The sequence below is a fragment of the Sapajus apella genome, unplaced genomic scaffold (assembly GCF_009761245.1).
Source record: "Sapajus apella isolate SASKATOON/1434 unplaced genomic scaffold, GSC_monkey_1.0 scaffold85, whole genome shotgun sequence".
Taxonomy (NCBI): domain Eukaryota; kingdom Metazoa; phylum Chordata; class Mammalia; order Primates; family Cebidae; genus Sapajus; species Sapajus apella.
Window position 1 is genome coordinate 4,878,535 of NW_022437025.1, and position 24,704 is coordinate 4,903,238.

At 46.7% G+C, this 24,704-nt stretch overlaps 1 protein-coding gene across 4 annotated transcripts in view; it reads left to right on the top strand.

Moving 5' to 3' along the window:
- Positions 1-24,704, top strand: part of AFAP1 (actin filament associated protein 1) — a 167,503-nt gene that overhangs the window by 115,773 nt on the left and 27,026 nt on the right. For all 4 annotated transcript variants that reach the window (XM_032254103.1, XM_032254106.1, XM_032254104.1 and 1 more), the window contains exons 8-11: positions 1,583-1,664; positions 7,649-7,798; positions 15,918-16,129; positions 22,013-22,158. In XM_032254103.1, the coding sequence (XP_032109994.1) occupies positions 1,583-1,664; positions 7,649-7,798; positions 15,918-16,129; positions 22,013-22,158 (590 nt within the window). The remainder of the gene's footprint in view (positions 1-1,582; positions 1,665-7,648; positions 7,799-15,917; positions 16,130-22,012; positions 22,159-24,704) is intronic.

The window sequence follows — 24,704 nt, forward strand, 5'->3', positions numbered from 1 at the left end:
AAATCAATATCTGCTCACTTCAGAAAATTGAGAAAGCATAGAGGAACATAAAAGGGATGAAAAAAGTCATTCATTGCCACAACACATAGAGGGTGCAGTTCCTCTTAACGCTCTTGCTATAAAACTCCTTTTTTCCCTGAGTTTATGGGTTTCTTTTATGGTTTGGAGAATCTTAGGCATAAAATTTCTTATACTGCTTTTTTTTCACTTAACTTTGTATTACTAGCAAATTTCCAGGTTTTTAACAACCTTAAGCCACACACATTTTTACATTTTCATTAGCTTGATGTCAAATTTGTATGACTCTCCTATCACTTACATAGCTGCCTGCATTAGCTGTTTTGTCCTTTTTTAGGCCATCTAAAATAAAATGGTACTTGACATCTTTTGTATAATTTTTGCTGATTCTCTGCCTATTACTTGAGAATAGATTTCTGGAAGCTGAATTATTAGACCAAAGACCTCTTTTTCTTTTTTTAAGACTTTGATTCATGTTGAAAATCAAATTGTTTTCCCAAAAGGTTGGTGCGATTTCATTTCCCATCATAGGGCATCCAAGCTCCTCGTCCACGCACTCACGCCAGAACTGGTGATTCCGCCGTACTTCTGTTGCCTTCTGAGGCAGTACTGTGAGCACGTGGCTGGACCTGTTGCCTTGGATTCCTGGGATGTCCCTGGGGTGACAGCCAGAGCGGTGCCGGTGTCGGTCATTATATCACCGGAACTCAGCGTCCCACTAAATGGTGCTCATTCTTTCACTGCAGCTCTTACGGGATTGCCTCTCGAGTTCCAAGTTGAACAGGCGTGTTCCTTTGTGCCTGGGAACTGCTACATATCTCCTCTGTGTCCAGGTGGCCAGTCTCCACGGCCCTGGGGTGGAAGGCACAGGATCTGAGGACGGTGTTTGGAGGCCGCTCCCTCCTCTGTGACCCCACAGGTGCTTGGGTGGCAGTGGAAGGAGTCTAGCGGAAACACTGGACCTCATTCAGCTGCTAACATGGAACCCTAATTACGCTCATTAAGTCCGGAGGTTTGGACTGAGGCAGTGACAGTACCCCAGCCCTCTCCGCAGGTTTTGACAGTAACCTCGCCCCCACCCTGTGTACATTCTGAGTGTACCTGTTACAAACAAATGCTTGACACTCACCCAATTAATTATTGGTGAATGACAGGAAGAAATTAAATGGACTATGGAATATTTACTTCTGCAAGGGTGGTATGGCTTGGTGAGGGTAATATTTTTTGTCATCATCATATTTTTTCAAAATCATTTACAGGAAGTGATTTAAGTGAAGCAGGCGTGAGACCATATATATATGGGCTAGTGTAATTGTAGCCTCAGTGAGTTTCTCTTGTTTTGTTTTGTGTTTCCCTTTTCTTTCTTCCTTTGGGTGTTTTTAAAGCGGTTGTAGCCACCTCGCCGGCCTGTCTTTGTTATGGCTAAGCTCTAACTACTTCTGGACTGCTATGAACTTGGCCCATGCTTTCTTTCGCTTTTGAGATAACTTTTGGTTGATCCATCACACATCACTTGGTCCAAGTGACCCCCGTAAGAATAACTTCATCCTTTTTATCCTTTCAGAAACTGTCTTCAGAGAGACCCAGCTCAGATGGGGAGGGTGTGGTGGAAAATGGAATTACCACATGTAATGGAAAGGAGCAAGGTGAGTTCTGTCTGTGCCAAAAATACACAAACTTAGAAAAAAAACCACAGCCAGGTTTGCAAAGTCTGGTCGTACGAAAGATGTCCGGGGTGATTGCGATGTGTAGATTGCGTCGCCATTGCAGATGATACTGATGGGAGTACCCGGAAAACCCGTAACGTCAGCCCTGCAGGTCTCCTTTTTCCATCCTGCCAGACCTTGACCGAGGCTGCCCCGTCTTTTTCTGCCCTGCATGTGTTCTGAACTTACGACTCACAACAGGTTATTTCTTCACTTGATCTATCACGGAGACAAATTTGCACTGGGGAGTAGCCGGCATCCTGCTTAGGGACCTGGTGTCCAGTGAAAGGAACTTTGGATAATGAAGCAAGAAACCCACTTTCTCATCAAGCTCTGTCTTTGCTTAGCCATCTGATCTTGAGCGAATATTCCCTCTTAATAAGCCTCAGTTTCCCCATCTTTAAAATGAGGAGGCCAGACCTGCAGATTTCTGAGATTCTTAAAAAAGATTTTCTGAAAATGTCTTTATTTTGCCTTCATTTAAAAATTGTTTGTTTGTTTTTTGAGACAGAGTCTTGCCCTGTCACCCAGGCTGGAGTGCAGTGGCGTGATCTCGGCTTACTGCAACCTCTGCCTCCCGGGTTCCAATGATTCTTCTGTCTCAGCCTCCTGAGTAGCTGGGATTATAGGCATGCACCACCATGCCCAGCTCATTTTTGTATTTTTAGTAGAGATGGGGTTTCGCCATTTTGGCCAGGCTGGTCTCGAACTTGTGACCTCAGGTGATCCACCCGCCTTGGCCTCCCAAGGTGCTGGAATTACAAGCATGAGCCACTGTGCCCGGCCTCATTTAAAAATTTTTAAAGATTGTACATAATATAAAAAATACATAATGTAAAATTTACCATATTTACCATGTTTCAGTGTACAGCTCAGTGTGTTAAGTATATTTATGTTGTACCATCATCACAACTAGTCTTCAGAACTCTTCGTTTTATAAAAGTGAAGCTCTTTTAAACACTCACTCCGCATTCCCTCCTCCCCCAGTCCCTGGCACCCCATTCTACTTCCTGTCTCATGAGTCTGACTGCTTCAGGGACCTCACTGAAGTGGAATCCTACAGGCCATGTTCTTCTATAAGTGCTTATTCCACTTAGTTTCAAGTGCTCAAGGTTCACCTGTGATGTGGCATGTGTCAGAATTTCTTTCCTTTTTAAGGCTGAATAATATTCCATTGTATAGACGGACTGCATTTTGTTGATGAACACGTGGGTGGCTTCCGCCTTTTGGTTAGTGTGAATAATGGTGCTGTGAACATGGGTGTGCAGATAATGAAGTCTCCCTTATGTTTTGCACCCAGCTTTATGGAGATAGAAACTACATGCAGTGACATTCACCCTGTTTGACATAGTGTTCTGTGAGCTTTGACGACACTGACAGGCACGTAACCATCACCACAATCAAGATATGGAGCGTGGCTCTAACGCCAGCCCCCACCGTGTTCCTGTGCTCTTTTCTATACCGTCTGCCTGGGCTTCTACCTCGGGCCTTGGCAGCTGCTGATCTGTTTCCTGTTCTTTACCAGAATGTCGTAATGTGGAAGCATCTTGTTTGCAGACCTTTGAGTCTGGCCTCGCTCACTCCACATGCTGCGCTGGAGAGCATCCGTGTTTGTGGCAGGTGTCAGCAGTTGGTTCTTTGCTGCCGCTGACGGCATTCCATTGTGTAGATGGACCGCAGTTAGTCCATTCACTGCTTGAAGAACATTTGAGCCATTCCCACTTTGGGGCGATTGTTTAGAAATCTGTTCTGTGTATCAGAGACAGGTTTTCACTTCCCTTGGGTAAAATAGCTGGGAGTGGGCGCTTGGTACAGCCTCAGTATTCCCACTTTTGTTTTGCTCTTTCTATTGTAGCCATTTTAACAGCGGTGTAGTGGTATGCGATTGTGTTTTAATTTGCATTTCCCTAATAACTAACAATGGTGAACATTTTTTTAATGTGCTTATGTGCCATCAGCATAAGTTCTTTGGTGAAATGTCCCTTCAACTCTTTTATTCATATTTTTATTGGATTATTTGTGCTTATTGAGTTTTGAGAGTTCTTTGTATTTTCTGAATACAAGTCCTTTATCAGATGTGTTTCATACATACATTCTCCCAGTCTGTGGCTGGACTTGTAATTTCCTTAGCAGTGTGTGGATGGAGGTGAAGGGCATGGCTTGCGGGTGGGGTGGGAGTGTTCCCTCTGCAAAGCCAGACGGCCTGTGTGCTCACTGAACCTGTGACCTTGGTGGCTCAGCTGAGGAATCTGACCACCCGAGCCCAACTGCCCACTCATGGGGTGAACCGAATGTTTCCTGTCTCTGTGATGAGATCACCTTCAGCCAAGTAGCCATCCAGCCCACTAAGAACCTTGGAGCTCAAATAATCTGGACTGTTGTGACATTACAGAGTTCACTCTCAGAGGTCACGATGCCACTTTTTTCATATGTGGTTTTCCGAGTCTGTCCTATCTGAGTGTAATTTCGGTTCTATCCATCGGAAGTTTTTCAGTGGAAAGTATTATCTGTGTCTTCCACAGGGCACACATTATGTGTAATCAAAACCAGGAAAGCTATCTTTAAGTTTTGCCCTGAAATAAAATAACATACAATCTCAATGTTCCTACTTAGAAGCCGAGGCTCAGCAGACGTTGGTTTGGTCGGTCCATGTTCTGGTTGGCTGTTTCTTCTCCCAATGCATCTATTAGGTTCTGCAGAATAATATGTGTGTCTGGAGGTCCTGGTAAGCAGAGTATCTATATTTAACATTTTCCTGCTCCCTCTGAGCAAGAGCAACCTTCTATACTTTGGAATTAAATGGTGGTGACCTTGGTTTACACATTTCCTTTTTGTCTGGCATGGTACTTTGCATACAGTAGACACTCAGTAGTTACTGGAGAAAGTTAAGGTTTAAGTATATTCTAACCTTCTTTCTTAGCCTTTATTCTTGCCGCTCACTCTTGACCAGTTTGCAGCTGAGAGATTTCAGTTAAGCTTCTTTTATCCCAGCCTTGTTGTAACTCAGACGCATTTTTCTGCTGGCTGCATAGAGAAAATCCTGAACTCATACAGGTTTTTCTTAGTGTTAGAATCTCGGCTGAACAAAGAAACAGTCCAGTCTCCATGTGGTCAAAGCTACAGGGAACGACTCTGGAACTCCTGTTTCTTCTGTCAAGGTGGAATCCCTCCTGTCTAATAAACCAACGCAATGTGGCTGATCCTATTGATCCCGCAGCAGGTGTGAGGCGTGTGGGCTGAGGGGGTCCTGGGACCGTCTGCATGGGAGCTGTGAGACTCCTTGGCCCCACTTCACATCCGTAAGAGGCAATCATTTGTGAATGTGTCTGTTGGTAGAAGTCCCTGAATAAATAGTCTGATGGTATTGATTCTCATGGCCCTCTACTCCTCCCAGTAGCCTACATTTTATAAAGCGCCTGAATGCCCATTCCCGTAGGATACTGGGAAACTGTGGGTTTATGATACTTGCGGCTTTAGAGAGTGCCCGCATTAGCCCTGCTCCAGTGGTGTGTGCCAGAGCCTGCCCACCTCACTAGCCAGCATGTGCCTGGGCACTCCAGCTCTCTGCTCTCCAGCTGCAGGGGATTCCAAGTTGAGGGTTTAGTTTTTCTTCCCGGTTCTGTGATCTGTGCTCACCTCTGCCTTTTGCTTTGATACATAGCATCAAGTTGTTCTTGACGGTTTTATCCTAGTGTTCCCAGATACTTGGACTTTTTCTTCCAAGGATTACCTTACTTCTGCTTTTGTAAAAAACGACTCAGGGAGTATTCAAGGAATTCCAAGTTTTCATTATAATCTCATTTCTTTGTAGTCAGAGTTTAGCAAGCACTTTGTCGGCCGAATTGGGCTTTCATCTGAAACGCCGGCTTGCTGCGGTGGGTGTCATTGTCTGTGGGGATGCCTCTTGCTCCACCAGCCTTCCTCAGGGTGCCCCGGGCACTCAGCCTGTCCTAGCCAACAGGACCTTCTTCATAAAGCTCACCGGAATGAGGCTGCGGTGAGACATCATCCTCTGGGTCTTCAGAAACAGCTGGGAGGGACCGTCCACTGTTGCTGTCCCTCTTGGTTTGGTGGGAGTGATACTGAAGTGATACAGCCGTCCCAGCTGTGCGCCTCTCTGTCTGATGGTGGCTGGGAGAAGCTGTGCCCTGAGACTCAGGGATTGAAAGCGAGGCTCGGTGCTTTATTTTAAAAGGGGGTGTGTGTGTTGGGAGAGTGGAAAGTGGGATGGGGGCGGCGTTCCTGGGCTCTTTGTTTCTCATATCACATGAGGCCTAAGTCTGATTTGTTTAAAATGACACAGAAATGCTGGGGCTGTGTTGTAATAGTCAGCTTGGGCTGCCATCACAGAATCCCACCGACTGGGCGGCTGAAACAGCACGTATTTAGACGGTCCTTGAGGCTGGAGTCCGAGACCCGGGTGCCGCCAGCGTTGGTGCTACGAGGGCTGTCTTCCTCAAAGGCGGCTTCTCCCACGACCTTCACCAGGCCTTCCTGCTGTGCTTTTGCAGCCGCTTTGTAGAAGGACACTAATGCTACAGGCCCAGGACCTCACGGGAGGCTGGAGCGTGGGAGGGCAAGGCACGAGGCAGGAGACACGGGGGTGTGTTCTGCCGCCCTCATGTGTTTGGCTGTGGTGGGGGCAGCAGGGTGGAGGTAGAAGGATGACTTCCCACCCCAGTCAGAGAGCATAAGGAGACTGCATGTGTGAGTGTGTGCATGTATAGAGGAAGGGTTTAGGAGTTAGGCCAGGGCGTGTCCTCCTGTGTCCCTGGCCTCTCTGCCTCTGCACTTCTTCCGTGTGATATGTGCAGGTGTTCATTTGTCCATGGGGCGGGGGTGGGAGGGAGTCCTTGACTTTCATCACCTTCTGAAAGGGTCTGTGAGCTCCAAAGGCTTGCAGACAGCAGGTTGAGGGATTCACATTGGAGATGAAGGGGAAAGGGTCTGGGCAGTGGGGTTTAGGCCATGACACTGAGCATCTCTCTGTCCCCTCAACTCTGTGAGCCCCACAGTGCAGCTGTGTTCCGAGTGTCTGCATGTCCCCTCATCTCCAGTGTAACCTGCGGTGTAGTTGTGTCCTAAGCACCTGTGTCCTGAGCGCCTCGCTGGCCTCCCTCAGTTCCAGTGCCAGGCACATAATGGCCCTGGGGAGATGAGATGGGCAGACAGCCCACCTTCTCTGAGGGCTGCTCTCTGGCCCAGAGGGTCTTGTCATTTGGTTCTGGCACTTTCTCACATGCACATTCTGATTTGGTGCCTGATGTGTCCCTGTAATTCTGTGGGCGGTCACAGACAGAGCCTGCGGGGATGGAGAGAGATGCCAGCGACAGGATGGGGCAGATACAGAGTGCCAGCTGGCAACTGATCCTGGGCCTCTGTGGTGGGAGACAGTGGGGTGATGAGAACCTCCATGTGGTCCTTGTCACAAGCTCCCTATGAGCAGCCCTGTGTTCTGCTGGAATCCCAGCATCTAGACCAACAGCCAGCATATAGCAAGTGCTGATTAACTAAAAGTCGAGGGAAAGGCTAGGTATGGGGGCTCATACCTGTAATCCCAGCACTTTGGGAGGCCAAGGTGGGTGGATCACTGGATCCCAGGAGTTTGAGACCAGCCTGGACAACATGGCGAAACCCCTTTTCTACAAAAAGTAAAAAAAATTAACCAGGCGTAGTGGCATGCACCTGTGGTCCCAGCTACTCCAGAGGCTGAGGTGGGAGGATCAGTTGTGCCTAGGAGTTCAAGGCCGCAGTGAGCTGTGATCACAACACTGCACTCCAGCATGGGAGCCAGAGCGAGACCCTGTCTTTAAAAAAAGAAAAAAACTTTCTAGGGAAAGAAGAGGTGGGTTGTGATTTATGTTTTTGTTTTTCAATTAATATCTACAATTAAAACATGCTTTTGTTGTTGTTGTTCTTGACAGTGAAGAGGAAGAAAAGTTCCAAATCAGAGGCCAAGGGCACTGTGTCGAAAGTCACTGGGAAAAAAATCACCAAGATCATCAGTCTGGGGAAGAAAAAGCCATCCACAGACGAGCAGACCTCCTCAGCTGAGGAAGATGTTCCCACGTGCGGTAAGGCTCGCCTGCCCGAGAGGAGCGGTGCCCACCCACGTGGGGGTTACTTTTTCCCGCGGTGCAGTCTGTACCACGTTCATCCAAGGCTCCTTAATTCAAGCTGTTTTGCGTTGGACTTGGACTCATTCACATTGGGGAAATGTATTAAATGTTTACATTTTTACCTCTTATTCATACGAAACTTTGCAGGAGTTTGAGATGATCTCTAAGGTTCTTTTAAGGAAAAAAAAATTCCCTTTGATCTTCTGAAGTTCTCCCAAATCCCTTGGAAGTGTTTTGAAAGGTGAGCATATGCGGGGGCTGTTGGTAAACAAAGGAATATGGGAAGAACTTTCTAGAATTAAGGTCAGGTCTTTCCCTTTGGCACAGTGATAAAACTCAGCTCTCTATATTACTGTGCTAGTCACTTTCATGTTGCTGCAAAGGAATGCCTTTGCAAAGGAATGAGGCTAATTTGCAGAGAGAGGTTTCTTTGGCTCACGGTTCTGCAGGCTATGGAAGCACGGTGCCAGCATCCGCTCAGCTTGTGATGAGGCCTCAGGAAGCTTTTACTCCTGGCAGGGACAGAAGGGGAGCTGGTATGTCACATGGCAGGAGAGAGAGAGGAGCAGGAGAGGGGAGCAGGTGCCAGGGTCCTTTAACCATCAGATCTCGCAGGAACTACTCATGTGAGAACTCACTCACTACTACAGGGAAGGCTGCAGGCCATTGATGAGGGACCCGCTCCCGCAGGCACCACCCACCAGGCCCGCCTCCCACGTTGGGGACCACATTTCAACATGAGATTTAGAAGGGAGAAATATCCAAACTAAACCATTTATATTTCTCAAACCTCAGTTTCAAATCTGGCCTAACACACTGACTGTCTCCCTGATCAGTCTTTCATCCAGGAAGTCCTCTTGAGCGGCACCATTTGGTGACCACAATAGCCCTGGCCTCCCATGGCTTCCAGTCTGGTAACAAAAGATATGAACAAGAGCAGTTACCACTGAGAGATGTTTGTAATAACTGGGTCTGGTTGGCGATAGGAGGGAAAATGAGGCAATGAGAGGATGATAGGAACCTCAGTGGGCGGGGGGACCCAGCACTGTGGGGTGGCCTCCATGGAGACATGGGTGAGTTTACATCCAGAATGCTTTCTAGGCGGTCAAGTTCAGAAGCACCATGCAGCTCTTCCTAGGGGAGAAACTTAGCTGCCTTTTTGAAAAATTAGGAATGTGCTGGAATTTTCCTTGTGTACTACTGCTGCACATTCAGCTTCGCACAAGGTGAACCCATCATTCCTTCTATTTGATTAGTAATTCTAGTTACCCGCACCCCTTATTGAGCATCCATTATGTCCGAGGTATTGGATTTTATTTTGGGATGCAAAAGATACCTCATTGAGTTCCTGCCCAATAGTGCCTAAATTGGGCAATATACACTGAGATCAGTTTATTCCACAGAGCTCACGTCCCAGCGGTGTGAGCTCATGTGGCAAGGATGATAGAGGATGGGCCAAGGTGGTCAGGAGGAGGGCTTGATGGCGGGGCAGATGAGAGGAGCCTGTAGGCGAGAAGGTGTGCGCTGTCTGGGAAGGAAGACAGGCTAAGCCTGGGCTCCTCTGTGGCTTTCACAGTGTGACCTGGGAGGCAGCATCATACCGATTTCTGGTGGACACCATGAAGTTGGGCAGACAGCAGTGAAGGCCTCGTGGTTGAAGGAATCTCAAGAGGTGTCCTGTTGAAACAGCCGCTGTGGGGCTGACTTAGGAGGGATGGCCATCACCATAAGGGACCCGTGACTGAGGAGCCTGGTGCACTCCAAGCTCCCTGAACTGGGTCAAATGGCAGTTGAGTCACAGATGCAGGCCAGTTGGTGCTGATGGTTTTCCACTACCCCATCTTTCCTCCCTCTACGAGGCGAGAGCTGAAAGGTGGCCACCTTGCTGAAATGCTGTCAGCTGAAGCACAGCTGTAGCACAGAATGGGGAAAGTGCATCTGATGATGCCCCAGTGCTGGTCCCCGCTGACCTCTGCCTTTCTTGGAGCACATGGTAAGGCGGGACTGTCTCACATCAACCCTTGAGAGACAGGGATGAGAAATAGAAGCGGGAATTGGCCAAGAAGAAGGGAACTACTCTTTTGTGTTTTTTTTTTAAATGCTCTGGGTCAGTGGAGGAAATAGAAATTCTTCCTTGAAAATCAATTTAACATTTCTATGAAAGGCAATTGAGAGACCTTGACTCAAACCCCTCCATTTACAAAGGAGAGCACTGAAGCTCAGAGAGGGTGCATGGCTTGCTCGGAGCCACACAGCAAGCTGAGAGCAGAGACAGCCTCCGGCCCAACTCTGTGGGTTCCCTGTCCCACTGGCCTCCCTATCCCATCCCCCAAAGAACTGAACACTGCCGTGGCTCCTGCTAACTGCATTTGTGCTGGTGCTGAGACGCTGCGGTAAACCCTCTTCTTGGGCACTTTCTTGGAAGCACTGTTGGTCACTCAGGGAGCAGGAGTACTGCATCCATAGCACCTAATTAGACACGTGGATTCCTATCAAACTGCTTAGTGGACAACTTTCGCCTCAGTGTTAACGGAACATCATCTGTCTACAAGATTTGAAAGCTGTCATCTAGTTCTTTGCAGGGGAAAGGGGAAAGGGGAGGAGCTTTTAGAAAAATAAAGGGGCAACAGTGACCATTTTCAGTAATTTTAGTACAGCTGCAAAGTTTCAGGCAGAAAAAGTTGCTGGACAAAGGCCCGAGAGACTGAGCCTGCCAAGTTGAGTCTCCGCAGCTGCTTCTCTGCTCCAGGGGGATGAAGGGCTGGGCTGGACTGGCCGGAAGGGCAGTGTTGCTGAGCCCACAGGACAGAGCCCCCAGGAGCCACTGAAAGCAGAGTTCAAATCCCAGCCCCTCCTCACCGTGCAGCTGTGTCAGCCAGGCCCCTAAATGCAGGACAGAGCTGCTGTGAGGGCCTTGCTTGTGGAGGCAGGGGAGGGAAGGCTCTCTGCACGTGCTTCCTGGCTTCAGGAGGGGGCGGTGAGGATGGCAGCCTGGCTGGCCAGGGTCCGCCTAACCCTGCAATGCCTGTTGAGTGATGCATTCAGCATTGGGCAGGTCAGCCCAGCACACAGCCACGTAGATAATACGATCTGAGACAGGCGCAAAGACCCCTGACGAAACAAGTCCTGAGCGACTGTCACTTTATGAATTAAGCTGCTGTTACCAGGAAATGCATTTCCGTCTTCTCTGCTCCCCATCCCTATTTCGCCTGTTGGGAATGTGGTGCCTTCTGACTGGCTCACCTCGTTCTGTTTGGCGTCCCCGCCAGGCCACCAGATGGAACTTTTGAAATGTTAGACTAATTGTATCACATTCTGTGTTGACAAAAACCAAAGTGTCTCCTTTGTTGCCCAATTCGGGGTCTCTAAAATCCTGTCCCCACCTCACATTTCTACCTTCTCCATGACTGGCTTAAGAACAGGCTCTGACTGGCTCCCTGCCTGTGTCCACCGCAGCGTGCAGAGCTTGGCAGATGACGCCAGCTCAGTGAATACTTGCTGAATGCATGCATTCCTTTAAGCAAATTGCTTAACCTCTGGGAACCCTGGGCTCCTCCATCTATGAAATAGTCTCAGTACTTAAATTCCTTGGTTTTCATAAAAACTGAGGGTAAAATACATGAAACACTGAGCTTAATGCCTAGCCCCTAATTTATGCTGGATAAATGGTCACTGTTATTACCCATATGTTCCCCTGACGTGTTTTGTAGAAATTCCTCTAAGCGTACCAGACGTATCCGAGACACTGTACATGTAATGTTGGACAGATAGATCATGAGAAACGGAGAGGCTGAGAGAAAGGAAAGGCCCCAGCCTGCAAGTCGGAGGGCTTCGTGGAGCCTGGGGAGCCTGAGCTGAAGAACTGAAGTTCTGAAGAACTTACCAGGCATTCCCAGGTCCCTTCCAGCTGCAATGTTCTATGACGTTATGAAGCTTTCAATGCCAGGAGTTTTTAGTAGACATTCAGAAAAGTTATGTATGTCTCAGTTGGTGTCATAATCCACCTCCACATAGCATGCACCTGGAGTCCCCGCTACTCGGGAGGCCGAGGAGAGAGGATCGCTTGATGCCAGTTCAAGACCAGCCTCAGCAACATAGCAAGGCCCCACCTCACAAAAAGAAATCAGACGATGTCTGATGAAAGGGCAGGAAGGCATTCTTAGTCCAAGAGTCACCGTGACAGGGCGTTGGTGTACCAGCTCCTCTGCCCCCAGCCTCGTAGAGGACACTTTGCGAAGAGCGGAAAGGAGGCTTCTGGCTTTGGCAGGCCCGTGATGCTGCCAGCAGTCTCCTGACATGTGGTTTCTCCGAATGCTGCTTCTTGATGCCCCTCTTGCAGGCCCGTCTCCTCTCAGCTGATCATGAACAGATACTTGCTAAGATAAACAGTTACCTTGGGATAAAATTCCTCTGAAAAGTGTTGAACCTGTTGGCCACATGCAACCAAAGCGCAGGAGCCTCTCGGGCAGGCAGGCACTATCATTTCCCTTCCTAAAGAGAATAAATAAATGGAAACTTGGCCACGCTTCCAGCAGGCTTTGCCTGCCTGGTCCTCTGCAGCTGCCGGAATTTGAGAGCCACCTGGCACCGAGACCCGCGACGCCCCATATCCGGAACAGCTGACCGGGGAGGCTTTATATATGGTCCGCCTCCGCCTGTATTTTTTGCTTGTTTGTCTGTAAAGTTAGTTTTATATTTCTAGTGAAATCTCCCCATGCACTCTTGCCACAGTGTTGCAAGAAACTGCACTCTTTCTTTGGAATTTGCAGCAGAAATAGCTGAAAACTTTAAACAACACCCGGATTTAAAATTCAGTAACACCGTACCATAATATCATAAGTGGGATTCAAAAATAAAATCAGATGTATCAGGACCTGCCTTGGTAAGTAGTTTCTTGAGACACCCTGGTGAGCCGGGAAGCTCTCGCCTGCAACGCGTGCTGCAGGATCCAAGCTGGCCGGTCCTGGCTGCTCTCTGGCCCCACCTGGTGGTGGACGTTGCTCCAGTGTAAATGTGTTCCTGGGGATGACTTGGGGTCCTGGTCAGCATTCTCCCGACTGGGAGAATACTGGGAGGTGCAGAAGACCCTCTGACTCTAGACACCTTAGATGAGGTGGTCTGCCATTTCCTGCATGAACTCTTCATGTTCCCTACCCAGGTAAATGCCCAAAATGCCTCTCTGTTTTGAGAGATGGGGACGGGGACTGGATGGGGTAGGGGCCGTTGCTGAACATGGACAGGCGACTGTGGAGCCCTGCTGATGTGAACAGGTCTGTTAAGCCTGGGGGATTTTTGGGGGGAAAAGGTGTTAAAAATCATGCTCTATATAAAATGTGAATCTGTCCAATATAATCATCCCTTTTGTGGCTGAAATGTCAAGAAATTCCTAGCATCTGGGGGCTTTGGGCCAGATTCTGCCAGGGAAGAAGACACCATGACAATCCATGTCACTCTTTGGGACTGGGTCCTCTGTGGTTGGGAATTGCTGCCCCACGGCACTGTAGGCGTCTGTCATTGGGTCACTGGCGTTTCAAATCTTGGGCTCCGTGAAGGGTTACTGAGTCCTGACTGCTCCAGAGCACGGGCCATTTCTCTTCCCTGTGCTTACCGCTTCCTTTCAGAAAACGTTTTTGGCCATGTTAACTTATGCACCTCAGTACGTGAAGTTATTTGAGAGGAGGCCTTGCCTTCCTTTTCCTTTTGGATACACCACCATGTTTGTCAATTCATGCTCCAGACATACTTAGGATTGATACGGTTGGCCATCGTTGCGTGAAAGTCTGAAAATGGAAAAATGTTGGCTTTCAGCGCGAGTGGTTTCTCTAGACAGTATCAGATCCATGGTGAGCACGAGGTTCCCAGCGCTGTTACTGGATGCTCAGACATGATAGCTGACTCTCTTTTTAAGTAGAGCTTTCTTTTTTCTTGTTAAGGAATAAATGTATTGGAACCACATCATTTATAAATACCATTTTACAGAACAAAAATGATGGTGTAGGGCCCCAGTTGTATCCACGTTAACAGCTCTTTATCTGCCATCTTTAACTCACAAGGGTGAGATCTGGCTTTGCTGTGTGGTCTGGTCTTGGACAAGATACTTCACAGTATCTGGGAGGTACCTTCCTCCTTAAAGCCTCTGAGACTTTCCAACTTTGATTCTGGAGCGTCTTCGCCTCCCTCCATCCCTCCTAAGTCTCTGAAGTACAAGGAGCTTGGATGAGCGTAGCTCGCTCTCTGAACACAAGAGGGCGGCCATAGCCCTCGGAGCCTCAGCCCAGCCTCTTTCTCTGTCACTCCTAAGTACAGCAGCCCACACCCCGGATGAAAGTTTTAGTTCGGGAGAAGCAGTGTGCATTTCTCTTCAGCGTGTGCTGGTAGAAATGATGTCACATTTAGCCAATGAAAATTTAGACTTTGTACCTAGTAAGCCATTGAGCCAGTATTTATAAGTAATAAAGCATCATTCTGGGTCCTGAACATACCTCTCTCTCTCTTTTTTTTTTTTTTTGTCTTTATAGCATTTATCCATTGCTAATAAGGTGTGTGAGACTGAGAACATAAAAGAAGTAAGAAACATCCTCCAAAACCCTTTTGGAAAGGCATTTTTATTAATGTTTTTAGCAACAGGATCTCACTGTTGCCCAGGCTGACCTTGAACTCCTGGCCTCAGGTGATCTTCCTACCCAGCCTCCTAAGTAGCTGGGACTACAGCTAGTGCTCGACTTACGACCACGGTCAGGACCGCAGACTGGTCGTAACATGATTTGGTCATAAGTTGAGTAGGCTATATGTACAGTTGAAATGGTGCACGCGGAGATGGTAGTGCTGCCGGAAGCTGGTCCGCACTGTCGTACGCCCAGCTGGGCAACATTTGGGCTGCCAGACGCAGGGCAGTTGTGGCTAGCGATTGTGGTCGTAAAGTCGAATGGCCGTAAGTTGCATAGGTGGTAAGTCGATCAATACCTGTACTATTGGCTGGAAAAGGAATTTGAAAAATCAGAATTGGAAAGGATGTATTTTGTTTTACTTATTAATATTTTTAGGGCAGGAGTATGTGTGTGTGTGCATGTGCAAACCGAAGGAGTACTGAGTGACTTCAGCCAGGGATCGTGTATCTCTTTTTCTCCCATTACTAATATTTTATATGCTGTTTAACTCACTTTCTAAATCTTAAAGGCGGGGCAGTAATTTACTAGCATTATGGTGTGGTTGGAAGGTGTAGCCACCCTGATAATCTTTTTTCATGTGTCGTTATTTCTAGAAGAATGCATTTTATGTTTGTAACAAGTGAAATTTGTCCACTTCCTGTATTTGAGGAGGATTTTATTTTAATGAGGAGAATACTTTTTCCTGTAATTCTGCCACTCGTCGATCTGTGGTGTACTGAAGATATTGTGCCATATCAGAGACACAGATCATGAAATATCATGTGCATTCAGACCTGGGGTCTAGATTTCCCCTGGGCAGCCTCACCAGTCACTTTGCAGTTGCAGGAGCAGAAAGGTGGCAGGTGCGTCCTCAACCTTGGGTGGGAATCTCTACCAGCTGGCCTGCTTCCAGCGCTGGGAGCTTAGCGCCTCCCAGGGCCTCCTATTTCTTAGAAAGTTTTCATTTATGATAGTTTTTGTTTCCTCATGTTGAGTCCAAATCTGCCTGCCTGTGACTCTTACCCTGCTTGTATCATTGACAGCGCCTCAAAATAAACGAAATCCTTTTCCAGTTTGAAGACAGCTGTTGTGCCCCCATTTCCTTCTGGCCATCCAAAACCCGCTGGCCTGCTAGCTTCTCATATGCTCTAGGTGAATTCCACAGTCCCACATCAACACTTCTAGATGCCTGGTAACTGGTTCTTTGTACATGTCAGATTAGGGGCTTCCAGACATGGTCTGTGTTGTGTGATGAAAGCCCCCAAAACTTGCGATGCTGTAGCCATGGCTCTCCTAGTTTATGTGAATTTGCATTTCAGGCCTGTTCGATCGTGTGAGAGATTTGTTTTGTCCACGGTCCCTTCCCTGGGCCTCCTTAGTGCAGCCCTAGACGGAGGCGGCTGACGTGTGGCCTTGTCTCCCTGCAGGCTATCTGAACGTGCTCTCCAACAGCCGCTGGCGGGAGCGCTGGTGCCGAGTGAAGGATAACAAGCTCATCTTCCACAAGGACAGGACCGACTTGAAGACCCACATTGTGTCTATCCCCCTCCGTGGCTGCGAGGTGATCCCAGGTTTGGATTCAAAACATCCTCTGACGTTCCGGCTGCTTCGCAACGGCCAGGAGGTGGCAGTGTTGGAGGTAGGGTGTTTTCCAGGGGCTGCACTCCACAGGGGACCCACGTGGTGATATTCCTCTGAAAAGCCGACTGCTGGCTCCTCTATCAGAAAGCCTCCTGTCTTGCTGACAGCAGCTCTTTTCGGCCCACGCCCTTTTCCCTCACTGCCCAGTCTGTGAGTCTTCGCTTTGCTTCTCGCCTCGGTCTTTCTTTCTGGGAGATGTGATAAAGCAGGGAGCCCAGCACCACTTTCTACCCAGCTGTCCACATCAGATTGGCTTGCCTCCTTGTCTGAGTTCCTCTGTACGCCTGTTTGCAAGGAAATTAAATACACAATCCCATAGAGTACGTTGGTTTTTTTTAAAGTACCTGGAAAACAACTTGTTTTAGAATTTCCAAGAAAACTCTTTCCCCCTGTGAGCTACCTTTGAAATGGTGGTAAATGTTTCCTTTGGAATGTTCTTGACTTCTTTACAGATGGAAGACTTTGTGGGGCCATCTGACTGCCCTAGAGATGGTGGCCAGTGAGCCGTGTGACACAGAAACCAAAAGAGCGCCTTTGGGGTGTGGGAGCCCTGGACTTTGAGCACGCGGTGCTCTTTGTTTGGCTGCCTCACTAAAACTTCTTATTCATGAAAGCAGAAAAGACAGTTAAAACTCGTAGCTACATACCCAAAACTTTCACTATTGAAAGTTTTTCATTTTTCATCATAGAAAATGTTTTGTTGATGTTTCCTCCCCAGAATTAGACCTTTTTTCCTGTGGTTTTTTTTTTTTTTCTTCCCATTTATTTCTGTGTCGATTCCCCCACTTAGTGTTATTATGACTAAGATGTAAAGACACACACACACATAGATTGATGCAGTCCCGGGCGTCAGATGGTAGTGTCCACGTCGGCGTCCTTATGCTACAGACTTGATAGAAACGAGTTCATGTGAGATGTGGTGTGTGGGCCGGTGTTGGTGGAAACTCACCCGGCGTGGAGCCTCCTCTAAACGCCTGTGCAGTGATGCTCATTGGCAGAGGAGAGAGTGCCCGGGCTGCCACCAATCCACGGCTACCCAGCCAGGCAACCCGAAGATCTCGAATTTCATACATAGGAGTTCATTTCAGGGACTGTTTTCACAGAGGCTGCTTTTTTTGGTGGGGATAAAAAGTAGGTTAACAATATCGTTTTCCCGCAGTGCTCAGGAGGTAAGGGACGGTCAGCAGCACGGGTTGCCAGCCCCATGGCTGGTTTTGCAGCAGTGTGGTCTAACAGAGAGGGTTGGGTTCCAGTCTTAGCTCTGTGCAGACTCTGATCACAGCCAAAGCTTTTGTTCTCTCGTGGCTTCTTTACCCACTGTAAAACATGCGTGCTGAGCAAGAGTCAGTGTACTTTGTAAACATTTATGTGGGCTGAAAACTGGAGGGTGGATGGCAGTGGAAAAAAGCTGAAAACTTCAATGAGGAAACTCTACTCCTGATGTAACAATGCCAGTCTCCTGTGAGAGCTCTGGCAGCAGATCTGAGAAGGGCTGCGAGGGAAAGGAGGCACGAATTGGCACAGGTTAGACACAGGAGTGAAGAAGGAGGTGCCGGGTGGGTGCCCAGACAGAGAAGCTCAGGATGGGGTGGGGTGGGGGGAAGTCGGGAGCTGTCTGGGGAAGAAGTCCCCGCCCTGCCATTGCTAGGGGACAGTAGCTGTGTCCCCAAGTCCTTTAGAGAAAGCGGTAGCTTTCATACCTTCAAAAATGCTTGGCCCACTGAGGAAGGTGCTTATTCTTGAGAGAGCTGAAGTGGGTAGACCCAGTTTCCTGAATGACATGCCAGCAAGAACTGGAAGTTTAACCAGTATCACTTCATCTGTGACAACTGTTTTCACAGCTGAAAAGTGACTTCACTTACACGTGACACATAGAAACATCTATAGCCTTCCAACATAAGCAAGAAGCCTGTCCTCCTCAGTGACGAAATGGCGTGAGCCAGCCAATAGACTTACAATCTATACTTTTTCCAAGATTGTTTTATTTTAACTTTTGTTTTGAGATAATTTCAGAGTTACCGAAAAGTTGCAAGAATAGCACAAAGAATGCCTCTGTGCCCTTCACCCATATTCGCCAAAGACTAACCTGCCCACGTGTGCTGTCTCCCACACCGTCCTGCATGTGCACTTTCTTTCCCTGCACCCTTTCTCTCTCTGTATGTGTGTGTAGGAATTTTTTCAGAACCTTTTGCAGGTTTGCTGTCCTTTCGTCCCTAAATACTTTGATGTATATTTGCTGAAAGCACCTTACCAGAAACACAGTGTAATGATCACAGTCAGGAAACTGACATGCATGCTATTCGCTGGTCTCATTCCTAGATCTTCATCAGATTTTCCTGGTTATTTCTATAATGTGCTTTATGAGCAGAAGGAAATCCCAGACCATGTGCTATAGTCCCCTGCCTTGTCTCTTTAGCCTGCTCTGTCTGGCTTGACAGCATTGACTCTTAGGAAGGAAGCTGCTCTTCTATAGAAGGCTCCCAGGTTTGGGCACATCTGCTGTTGCCTCTCCTTGGGATCCAGCAGACAATTTTAGCGGGAGCCCATTGGAGGTGGCGGCACGTTTTATGCTGCGTTACATCAGGAGCCCCACAGCGTCTGTGTGTCCTACTCATGATGTTGATGGACCCTTTGAGTAAGGTTTCCCCACTGTAAATTGGCTGCATGTTTTTTTTCTCAAATAAGTGTTATGTGGGAAGATGCTTTGAAACCATGTAACTATCCTATTATTGTTCACAATTTTGCCCGCTAGTTCCAGCATCTATTAATGTCTCTTGCCTGAAAAACAGTCATAATGACAGTTGCTAAATGGTGACTTTCTAATTCCGTTGTTCCTTCTGCGTTTATTAGCTAACATCTACTGTGAGACCATTTTCCTTTACTCCCATTTAATTATTCATTTGTTTAATTATTCATATGTATGTATGTATGTATGTATGTATGTATATCAGTGGGAATTTGTAGATTATTAGTATTATTTTTGAGAAAGGTTTCATTCTGTCACCCAGGCTGGAGTGCGGTGGTGCAATCTCGGCTCACTGTAACCTCCACCTCCCAGGTTCAAGCAATTCTCCTGCCCCTGCCTTTTGAATAGCTGGGATTACAGGCATGCCACTATAGCTGGCTAATTTTTGTATTTTTTTAGTAGAGACAGGGTTTCGCTGTGTTGGCCAGGCTGGTCTCAAACTCCTGACTTCAAATGATCCGCCTGCCTCAGCTTCCCAAAGTGCTGGGATTGCAGGGGTGAGCCACTGTGCCTAGCCCATAGATTATTATTTTAATCAGTGATTATATCCTTTATTGTCATGATTTATTCTGGTCAAACTATCACAGACTGAGTCAGCAGGAGACCCTTGGAGCTCGCTGTTTGTCCTTTGCCGTGTCTCTGTAATAAGGAGATTACAGTCGCTCATGCTTAGAGCACTTTCTTCACTTTATGGCACAAGGAGATGCCCCAGGCTCATCTTGTACTTCTCTTGGCCCCAGACCTGGAGTCAGCTCTTCCTCCAAAGCACGCTGTTCCTTTTGTTGGAGAATGGCGGGGAATTTAGAAACCAGGATCTGGGTGCTAGAGGCGCTCCCTTCTGCTGGCAGGTCATAGCTTCTGGGTCTTTTCCGTAGACAAACGCAGGAAACAAATGTGTGGGTGTGGATGTGGATATATACATGCACATTCGCATGTTTATATGTTACACATATGACAGATACTTGTAAGTGTAGATATACGTGGAGATGCATATATATATGCATGCACCCATACACGTCTCCATGTCTATACCTATATATGTATGAAAAGCCGTGAGAACTAATACCTCCAGCATCACAGCTTTATTTTTTAAAGGCTGATGAGGAAATTTCGTAAAATGAACTAGGAAGAAAACAATTGGTAAACTCTAATGTAACATATCAATTTCATCTTAGATATTAATTGTATTAAGGTATTGTTAAGATGCTTTGGTGAAATGGTTATAGTGGCATAGATGTAGATTAATCATGGGTACATTCTCAATATAGGTTTTGTTTTAGGGAGGACATAAGACCTGTGAAGAGAACACATTTGTGACCTTTTTTTAAAATCCAAGTATTCGCCGGGCGCGGTGGCTCACGCCTGTAATCCCAGCACTTTGGGAGGCCGAGGCAGGTGGATCACGAGGTCAAGAGATCGAGACCATTCTGGTCAACACGGTGAAACCCCGTCTCTACTAAAACTACAAAAAATTAGCTGGGCATGGTGGCGCGTGCCTGTAATCCCAGCTACTCAGGAGGCTGAGGCAGGAGAATTGCCTGAACCCGGGAGGTGGAGGTTGCGGTGAGCCGAGATCGCGCCATTGCACTCCAGCCTGGGTAACAAGAGTGAAACTCTGTCTCAAAAAAAAAAAAAAAAAATCCAAGTATTCACCATCATTTTAATTTGGCAAATATTGATTATGTTTTTACTCTCCATAAGGTACTTAATGGCAATTCCTTCCCTTTGTCCTAATGGCCTAATTGTGTACTGGTTATGGATGATTTGTTATATGGAAGATACCACTAGCCAATTACTCAACATAAAAAAATAGCCGCATTTTTGTTAGCGTTCCTTTCTTTAAAGAGGCCTTCATACATGGCATGGAATATTTATAATTACCCATATTTCGATCAGTGCTAAACTTGTCACGATTATAATTATAAAACCCAATTTTCCTTAAGCCTTTAAGCTCAACTTAGAGATCTTTATAAGGAATTTTTATAAGAAATAAAATTTATTTTTTCTTCACCGTTCAGTTAACTCATAAATTTGATAGCTTAATTTCTCCTAAGCTGTAACCATTATTTACATATTTGATTAATCAAAATTTTTAAACATTTGAAATGCCATTAAAAATGTAACCAATTTTCTAAATCACTTTAAAACAGTGGCTTAAAGCTGGGCATGGTGGCTCACACCTGTAATCCTAGCACTTTGGGAGGCTGAAGTCGAATTGCTTGAGCCCAGGAGTTTGAGACCAGCCTGGGCAGGATGTTGAGACCCTGTCTCTACACATAAAAAAATTAAAAAATTAACTGGGCTTGGTGGTGGGCAGCTGTAGTCCTAGCTACTTGGGAGGCTGAGGCAGGACTGCTTGAGACCAGGAGTTGGAGGCTGCAGTGAGCTCTGATCACACTACTGCAATCTGGCCTGGGTGACAGAGCGAGACCCTGTCTCAAAAAAAAAAAAAAAGGATGGCTTAATATTGTAATGAACATAGTCTTAAAGATGTATTTCAGACTTGCAAATTAAGCAGACCAAATAGGGGAGGTATCACACATCTTAAAAAATGGTGTGCCCAAAGCAGCCCAGTGACTACAGAGCGTTCTTTCCCCTTTGGAAACACAGTTGATAGAAAAGGAAATTGCTTTTTTGTGTCATCTAATCGAGAAACTAAATGACCATGTAGGGGGCTCACCCAGGGCCCCTGGTATAAAAAAGTTTGAGGCTCGTGGGGGCCTGGAGCTTGGCTGTGCTTTCCAGGTCAGACAGCAGCGGCCCGGGCAGGCTCCTTCTCATGGTCAGGTGCTGTCATGAGAGCCACGAGGCTCCTCAGCAGCTTCCTTCAGTGGGGGTGTAATTAATCCCAATAATTTTCCTGTCTTACGCCCTAGTGCCTTTCCCCACGATAACTGGAAGGCCTTTTAGGACCTCCAAGTTTCATTCACCTTTGGCGTGATTGGGATGCTGCTTCCCAAGTGGAGGCCTGCTGTGAACATGACGTCGATTCCATTGCTCAGTCAATGGCTGCGTCTTCCTTCTTGTTTCTTCTTAGGGACATCATGTTTCATCACCTTTCCTATCATGTGGTCTTTGTTTACATTCATGAAAATGTAAAAATCTTTAGTAAATGCCTTTTTTCCACCTCAACAGGCATCTTCTTCTGAAGACATGGGCAGGTGGATTGGGATTTTACTTGCAGAGACGGGGTCGTCCACAGACCCGGGAGCTCTGCACTATGACTACATTGATGTGGAAATGTCTGCAAATGTCATCCAGACAGCCAAACAGACCTTCTGGTAAGATCCACCGCCACGTGAAATGGCAGTTCAATAATGAGCTTTTCCCTAATTGCCTAACTTAGTTTTTGTGTGAGGATATAGTCTCAGAAGAAAAACTAAAGACTTTCCCTTTTGCATTGTCTTAATTCAAATTTGACAGAAATGTTTTTGTCATGTCAACTCACTGGATTTCCTATTTGAGCAGTGTGTGGCAAACTTGCATGAAGGACTAGATAGCAAACGTTTTTGGTTTTGTGGGCCAGACATTTCCTGTTAATGACCACTCAGCTCCCTTTGCAGCCAGACACTCTCCATAAACAATGCTTGTCTCTGCGTTCCAATAAAACTTTATTTACAAAAACAGGCAGTGGCCTGGATTTGGCCAGTGGTTTGCTGACCCCTGTGTTAGAGGAACAGTTCTACGAAGCAGAAATGATTCTACATATTGCTGTAATGAGGACTGAGTTTTCAAAGCTATCAGTCAAGTACTTTGTAAATTTAAATTTTGATGTTTATACAATGCTGCAATAATGTATAAATGAACTGTGAATATTTCTTTAACATAATGATGGCAGAGAGATTTATAGCAGCAGTCCTTGGTATGGTCTCCAGACCCCCTGGGGATATTCAAAACCCTTTCTGGCAGTCTACAGGGCTAAATTATTTTTGTAATAATACTAAGACATTATTTTCCTTTTCTACTGTTTGGAAATTTGCATTAGTGATAATTGGCTGGCACCTTAGCACAGATAGTGGGACTTCACTGTGTTAGTCATCATTGTCACCGCCACACGCTTGCAACAGTAAAAGAAAGTGCTGATTTCACTTAAGTTGTCCTTGAGGAAGCAGTAAAAGTTACGACGTTTTCTGTGAAGGACTGGATAGTAGATATTTGCATGAAGTCTCTGCAGTCCATGTGTTTTTCCTGTTCTTTGTGGCATGATGGGAGGCCACAGCGAGCATGCTGGAGTGCACCGTGACAGTGGTCCTAGTGAAGAACAGCTCTCAGACCAGTGAGTTGCTCGTAGAACTGGCTGCATTATTTATTTTATTTTATTTTTACTTGAAAAAGCAACTGGCAAACTGTGGTTATTCGCATGTCGGCATTTGCAGATGTTTTCTTGAACATGAGCTGGCTATCCCCATCATCTCTAGGCAAACACTTGGCAGTATTTGCTGCTTGTGATCCATTGAAGCTTTCCTGAGAAGTTAGAATTCTGGAAAATTTGCATCTGCCACAGTGAGCCTGCCAGCTTCTCAGCACCTGCAGACGCCTGCTGAGATCTGCAGTCATATCAGTGAGCAGGTTTTTGATGTATAATGAAGGGTGTTCACATTTGAAAGAGCTGCAGAAGTCATGCTTGGGAAAAGGGCTATTCCTAGTGCAAGATAAACTACTGAATTTTAATGTAAGTTGATCTGATTTCTGACTCCACATTGCAGTTAGCAGTAAGAACCACCACTTGCTGAGTTTTGGTGTAGTACCAGAGAAGTGTATCGCCAGCTCTTGGAAAAAGCAGTTAAAATGTGCCCCACTTTTCCAGCTTACGTTTGTTTGAGGCTGGATTTTCTTCACATACGTCATCCAAAAGAGCATTTTGTGACAGATTGAATGCAAGAAGCAGGCGTGAGAATCCAGCTACCTTCTACTAAGTCGGACATTAACTGAGTTTACAGGCATGTGAACAATGCCACTTTTTTGTTGATTATTGGGGTGTTGTTGTTGTTTTTGATTAAGGGTCTTGCTCTATTGCCCAGGCTGGAATGCAGTGGCACAATTATGGCTCATTGCAGCCTCAACCTCCTGGGCTCAAGGGATCCTCCCATCTCAGCCTCCCAAGCAGCTGGGACTACAGGCATGTGCTACCATGCCTGGCTAATTTTTTTATTTTTTATTTTTAGAAACAGGGTCTTATTATGTTGCCCAGGCTGGTTTCAAATTCCTGAGCTCAAGCGATCTTCCCACCTCGGCTTCCCAAAGTGCTAGGATTACAGGCATGACCCATGATGCCACTTTTAAGTGAATAACAATGAATATATTTCTCAGGTTTAATTTCAGATACAGCAGGTAGTAGGTAGAGTATCTTGGCTTTGGGTCCTGCTGTGGTATTTACTAATTAGAAAAATCTGGAAAAGTCATTCATTACCTGTTAGCGCCTCTGCTGCCTTCTGGAGAGAGTAGAGAGGGTGGGCAAGATCATCTCTGAAGCTTCCAGCTCTGGCGTCTTTGACCCCTTGGCCCTGCATCTGTGTCTCTTTCATCTCTAAGGATGTGTCTCTCATCCTTAGAGAGTCTGGACTGGGGTGAGGGAAGTGAATGAAAACAAAGCTGGTCGTGAATTCCATCATCAGCGAGTGAGGATAAGCATCAGACAGCTGCTGGCAGACCTGCCGGTGCTGAGATGACGCGCCCTTTCCAGTGTGAACATGGGCTGGAATGTCCGGCCGTTGTTCACCTGTTTAATATGACCACCACCTCTAGTTTTTCCGCACAAGTGGCATTTATGGGGAATTGGAGCAGTCTTCCTTTGTATCTTGAATGGTGAATGGACATTGATTTAACG